This window comes from Alosa pseudoharengus, unplaced genomic scaffold (genome assembly GCF_046254945.1).
Source record: "Alosa pseudoharengus isolate Yale_2024_CS ecotype anadromous, Long Island Sound unplaced genomic scaffold, YU_APseudo_1.1 YU_APseudo_1.1_scf_21, whole genome shotgun sequence".
NCBI lineage: Eukaryota > Metazoa > Chordata > Actinopteri > Clupeiformes > Clupeidae > Alosa > Alosa pseudoharengus.
This window is the reverse complement of record NW_027468674.1, coordinates 19,817,041-19,823,447: the sequence shown is the minus strand read 5'-3', so window position 1 is coordinate 19,823,447 and position 6,407 is coordinate 19,817,041. Positions and strand designations below refer to the sequence as shown.

The following is a 6,407-nucleotide window of genomic DNA, read 5'->3' as shown; positions in this document are numbered from 1 at the left end:
TAATGACTCTTACACATCACTGCTTCATTAGAATCCATGTCGTTGGCATGTTATTCATACATTTATTATTAAAAAAAAACACACATTTCACTTACAAAATGTGCAACAATTACATGAATGGGGAAGAGGGAGTAGTCTAGTACAACCAAGAAGTGGTCAAGTGAAAGCTAACTTTGGTCACTGACCAAAAGAATGAGCAGAACCCTCTAGCCGCACTGTGTACGTTAAAATTATTGGGCAAGAGAAAAGGTAATTTCATGCAGTCATGACTTAAGACACCATTTAGGCGAGGCTGTTAATTTCCTGATGGGAGCACACTCAAGCCTGGCTCCAGCCAACAGTACTTAAGCACTGTTGATGTGACAGCAGCGGTGGGTGCAAAAGGGAATCAATTATGTCAGACCTTTACAATCCAGGGCCTCTGGAAATCTGGGTTGGAAGTGGAAATTCTACTGAAATAGCAACATTGAGGCAGATCTTCTTCAACGTTTATTTAGTAAGATTATTACCCCCTTGCAATCAGGGGTGTGCAAAAGACAACACAAATTTGGGGAGTCTTGATAGACAAAATTAGGTGCAGCTTGCTTAGGATAGGCCGGAACTTGGCAGGTAAGAAATGAGGTATGAAATCAAAGAACCACGCTGCCTTTAGTAGGGTGTCAGATGCAGGAGGCTTGTCTTCCAGCCCAAAATGACAGCTCGTGTTGGAGACAGGCGATTCTTCCATGCTCGTCAGAAGAATCATTCTCTCCATTTGCTAGACATTACCATCCCATTTATTGGTTGACATCGTTCCTATCAGTGCAGTGATGACCTGAGCCTGTTATAACATTCAAGATCCACTGACAACTGTCTTCATTCAACAGTACTTGATGTGTTTTATTCTTCATTTGGTATAAGTGGATATACCAAAAAACTACTGAGATCACCAACATCAGTTTTATAGTCCTGTGACAAATACAAATAGCCCCCATCTTGCTGAAATATGCTATAGGTAATAAGGTAAGATAAACGTTATTTAACCACACATTCAAGGTTAGTGTCTAACAAATGTAAACAAATATGAGGCTGGTGTCCTTCAAAGCAAATATGTTATTGAAACACCACAGAATAGAAATACACCAAGAAAAACATATTTCTTCTTTGACTGGAGTAGATGACTTTCTGTGAATTACACTTGTGAGGGTCACATCCAAAACATGACTTGCCATAATGATAATGGCTGTCAGAGCAAGATGATGCTCTTCCAGCTTGGTGGATGAGACAAGCCCCAGTCATAATAGATATGAAGTGGTTGCATATTAATATAAATGTATTATTGATTCATATACCTCCACATGTTCAATGAGCAATTGCTGAAATCAGTTCAGTCACACAGAGAGAGAGATTCCAAATGGCTACCAGCCAAGCACGGGAAAAATAGATAACACGAGCGGAATTTGAGCATCATGCCCTGTCACTCTTAAGGATAATGAATGGATGGGGCATTAATAAACAGAGTTGCTGTTTCAGTCTCCGCCTGATTATTACAGCATAGAACTCCTGGTGTGTGAGGAGTGTGGTGGTGGCGACGGCGTTCCTAAGAGTTGACTACAGAGATACCAAAGGGATACCAAAGGGATTTTAAATGCTTAACTAAGTCATTATACAGAAGCCTACTCAGAAGTCTTCCATTATGTGGTAACACGGACTACAGTAAAGGGTATGGCTTTAAGCGATGTGTGTGCAAAACTATGTAGCCTACGGTCCTAAAAGTCTTTTTTCCAGTGGTTGGTTTAACCTTTGCTCTTTAAGTAATTTAGTGGTGATAATCATATTATATGCCAACTCCATGAGTAAGTTGGTGCATTTTTAAACGTCAATACCTTTACCATAAACCTTCACGCAACAAAGTGGTGAAATATTATTTTTCATCTGTCATTTTAACAGAGTCATCACTAATGCCAAAATACATCACACTGAAAAGCCTTCAGAGATAAGCATCAGTGCTGTAAATAATTGTATTTGCATACAGGGACCTAGTCATAAACATGTCAGTACGGTGAAATATGGATAGGCATTTCAAACTTTCTATTTAAATGTCATGAAATATGGCAACGAAAAAAATGTGTTCCCATTAAGGGATAATGCGGAGTATTTGGTGTCTAGTACACGAGGCTATCCATCATGTAGACAATAAAGGGAGTTTTTGCCTGACGTAGGAAATTTATGGTCGCCCTTCCGTGCCCTAATAACTCAAACGTGGTGTCAGGTTCCGACAGGCCTTGCCGAAAACAGCAACCCCGTTATCAATCAAAAGAAATCTCTTGCATATGTTAACTTTTCTCTGATCAGCATTGCACTTTATGGACGAAAAGGCGAATGTTGATCTGAAACCTTTTAACGATCTACTGACCTTGGCAATTGCATGGGAAACGACCGAAACGATTACGCATTCTTTGCTTTCATTATGGCACAAGTCGAATGTCAAACTGATTTTAATATCTCCTTGAATTTTCTGCTTTCTAATATTCAGTTGAATTTAACACTGAGCTGAAGTACCTCCACGATGGTGTACGTGAGTCTTCGGTGTGTAGGAACAATATCATCAAATAATATCAAATAAGTAGCCTTATTTAAGACATGTTTACTGTGTCACTCAAATATCATAGCAATCTTAGAATATAACTAACCCTTAAATGACTGAAAAGGGCAGTCTGTTGTTATTTGGCTAAGTGCTTGGTGGTTGTACATTGGTTTACTGGTCCAGTGCATAGCCTACAGCTAGGTCTACTCTGCGCTGTTGTGCAATAATGTTTTCAATAAGAAAGTCTAGGAGTCAGCATCACCTAAACCGTCCACAAACCTAAAGCTCAAAAGGAATCTCCTCCCACTAACAGGAAAAACAGCCTCAAAACTTACGCCCATATCAAAAGGGAACGTCACATCCCCTTGACCCTCCAATCACCTCGAGGTTCATTTTGATTGGAAGGCGGCAAAGCCTTTAATCTCGGGACGAACGCTGCGCGTCTCTGAAGAACGCGAGTCATTCTACAACATCTCGAGACACGATTACTTGCTTACGGACCTGCTGCAAGAGTCGCAGAGCGATATGATGTAGTCTCAACTGTACATCTGCGTAACATGACTTGGTGTGGATTTTAAACGTTCTATTTGAGGACACAGGTTGTTTTTAACGTCGTTTGGCAGTTTTCCATTCAGGAAATATAAGTGTTGTTAACTTTTTAATTATTTTCCTTTTCTTTCACAACAAATGCGTTTCCTTTCGTCTAAATGACAGTTGGGTCATGATTACATCGCCTCCGGTTTCTGTACTGAGAAATTGTTCAACCAACCCCATCTGGGAGAGCTTCGATAGAGCGAGAAACGTCTCTTCGAAAACAAATAAACCATTCGTGCATCCTGTGTCTCCGTCGGACCCTCAACGGCAGGCGAATCGAGTCCCCATCAAAATTCTGAAAATGCTGACGGCACGGGCTGGACACATCTTGCATCCTGAGTATCTGCAACCTTTACCATCTACTCCCGTGAGTCCTATTGAGGTAAGAATTTTAATACAGAAGGAAAAAAAATGCGTAACACTCAACTACGCACTTCGAGCCTGTAACCTATGTGTGCCTTGGGCGAATGCATAGTCCTAATGTTTCTATAGATATAATGGACCGTGTATATGATGTTTATAACTAGCTGTTTATGTAAACTTCACAAAAAAATACCATGATGTGTTTAACTGTTTTGAGCGCACGTTATGTTATGCGCAATGCGGAGCGCTCAGTAATAGTACAACCAAAATATTGACGTTGACATAATTCAACAAATGAAAGCGCCTTTGCGTATCTAATGCGCCCTTTCTGAACAAGTGGAATGACAACATATTGTGTTTTATTATTTTTTGCAGCTGGACGCCAAGAAAAGTCCCCTGGCTCTTTTAGCACAAACATGCTCTCAGATTGGTAAACCAGATCCACCGTCCTCGTCCAAGCTGTCGTCTGTAACAAATGGATCTAACGACAAAGATTCCAAATCCGGTCCGCTGAAAATGAGTGATATTGGAGCTGAAGATAAATCGAGCTTCAAGCCATACTCTAAATCCACGGAGAAGAAGGACTCGTCGGGTGCTTCAGCTGGAGATAAAACAGGTTTCCGTGTGCCTAGCGCCACCTGCCAGCCGTTTACTCCTAGAACAGGGAGTCCGAATTCCTGTACCTCTGTCTCTCCTCTCCCGTCGGAGTGTAAATCGTCGGACAGGGAGGACAAAAAGGATTCTGATAGTAACAAGAATGGCATTTCCGAGGGCTCTGGGAACGGTGTTGCGAATCACAATAGGATAAGTGGTAGTGGTGCTAACGGGGAAGTAAACCAACAACCGGAGACTACAATTGGGTCAAAGCCCGTCACATCTGACACAACCTCTGTTTCGTCTGCCTCGTCTGCTCTTGGATCCGGACTAGTAGCTCCCGTGTCCCCTTACAGACCGGGTCACACCGTGTTCCCGCTCCCGCCTGCGGGTATGTCATACCCTGGAAGTCTAGCGGGGGCCTATGCGGGTTACCCGCAGCACTTTTTGCCTCCGGGGGTTTCCCTAGACCCAACAAAGTCGGGGAGTCAGCTGCTGAACGCGCAGTTCGCTGCGGCTTGCAGCAAAGCTGCTTCCAGTCCTCTGGCCGGGGCTTCTCCCCCATCAATAATGTCCGCCAGTTTGTGTAGAGATCCGTACTGTCTGAGTTACCATTGCGCAAGCCATTTATCCGGCGCCGGGGCCAACTCACACGAGTCAGCCGCTGCTGCAGCTTTGAAGTCTGGATACCCTCTCATGTACCCTTCACATCCCCTCCACGGCGTTCATTCCACGCCACCATCGTTTGCTGGACACCCATTATATCCCTACGGTTTTATACTGCCCAACGACCCCCAGCCACATGTTTGTAATTGGGTCTCGGCGAATGGACCCTGTGACAAACGGTTTTCCAGCTCCGAAGAACTTCTCAATCACTTGCGGACTCACACTGCCTTCGCCGGGACTGAGAAATTGATCTCAGGATATCCAAGCTCTTCGTCTCTGGCCAGTGCTGCGGCAGCGGCAATGGCATGTCATATGCACATACCCCCGACGGGGGCTCCCGGAGGCCCGGGAGCGCTGGCACTCAGGACCCCGCATCACGCACTCGGACTCAGCAGTCGTTACCACCCGTATTCTAAGAGCCCGCTGCCGAACGGGGCACCTGTACCTGTGCCCGCGGCCACTGGTCCCTATTACTCCCCTTATGCATTGTACGGGCAAAGACTAACTACAGCTCCAGGCCTTGGATATCAATAGAGACTGTCATGTTCAAAGTTTATAAAAAGATTTGAATTATATGCCTAAAGATTTTCTATATTGAATGTCCACGTCGGCATATGGTCGACGGGCCACTATTTATTTACGTTAGCTTCAAGCGATACAAAAAATAAAATGATGAACCCCAATCTGGAAGAGACTCAATGTTTTTAAAATCAGACAATGATCTCTTAAATTGCACCATGGTTTAGGGCTATTGCTTTTGTTTTAATCTTTTGTAGCAACCGTTTATAACTAATTCAGGTCTATGCAAGATGCATGTCGTATATTCAAGATAAAATCAAATTCAGTCTCAATTTATTTTAAATTACACATATTGGAACGAGTCAGAAAATAGTGCTTTAGGAGAGCTTGGAGAAATTGCAAGGCTATTTTACGCATATTAAACGTGTCATTAAATGTAATTGAATATTATAAACTACAATTATTTCATCTGGGTATTTTATAAATTATATGAGTCTTGGTATCGAATTGGAACTGAAACCCTCTTAATATTTAGGGACCGAGAATCTCATTATTCCAACCAGAGATTGTCAGTGGGTTCTCGACTGTCAGGCCTGTCCCATAATGTCTGCATTAGCATGCATTATTTGACATGGCAGTTGTCTGTGAAAAGGGGCCTTGCGTGTTTTTGTCTTCTTTAGCCTATTATATTCGTGTTATTCCCAAGTTTGAAACACAATATATTTTCTCCCATGATATTTGAAGAAAACGTACATCTGTGACTCAACTGTATGTATAGCCTACAAATAAAAAAGTTGGCTTAATTTTTCAATATTAAGCGAGTTTCATACGTATGAAGGAGCACAGACCTAATAGTTTTGTTTACCATCTGGATGGCATAGCCTATAATAACTGGTCGACATGTAATATTACGTTTTAAGCCCAGGCTCTTTCTTGCTGTGCTGTTATTCTGTTGGCCTCACTAGATTAAGATGGCTAGTCTAAAACAAACTGTAAAACCAAACCTGGAGATTTTTTCCATTTTGGATGGGCCAGTGAAAAGAACTGTCCGCATGTTTTCGAGGATTTTATTTGTCCTTGTTTCTGGCCTGGCCATATGTCGACT

The 6,407-nt window shown here is 42.6% G+C and overlaps 1 protein-coding gene across 1 annotated transcript; it reads left to right on the top strand.

Annotated features, from left to right (window-relative positions):
* The first annotated feature begins 3,030 nt into the window (after positions 1 to 3,030).
* Positions 3,031 to 5,742, top strand: LOC143137782 (zinc finger protein 503-like). Its single transcript, XM_076298095.1, has 2 exons — positions 3,031 to 3,542; positions 3,899 to 5,742. Exons 1-2 carry the CDS (start codon positions 3,288 to 3,290, stop codon positions 5,315 to 5,317), a joined length of 1,674 nt encoding a protein of 557 aa, XP_076154210.1. The 5' UTR covers positions 3,031 to 3,287; the 3' UTR covers positions 5,318 to 5,742.
* The last annotated feature ends 665 nt before the right edge of the window (positions 5,743 to 6,407 follow it).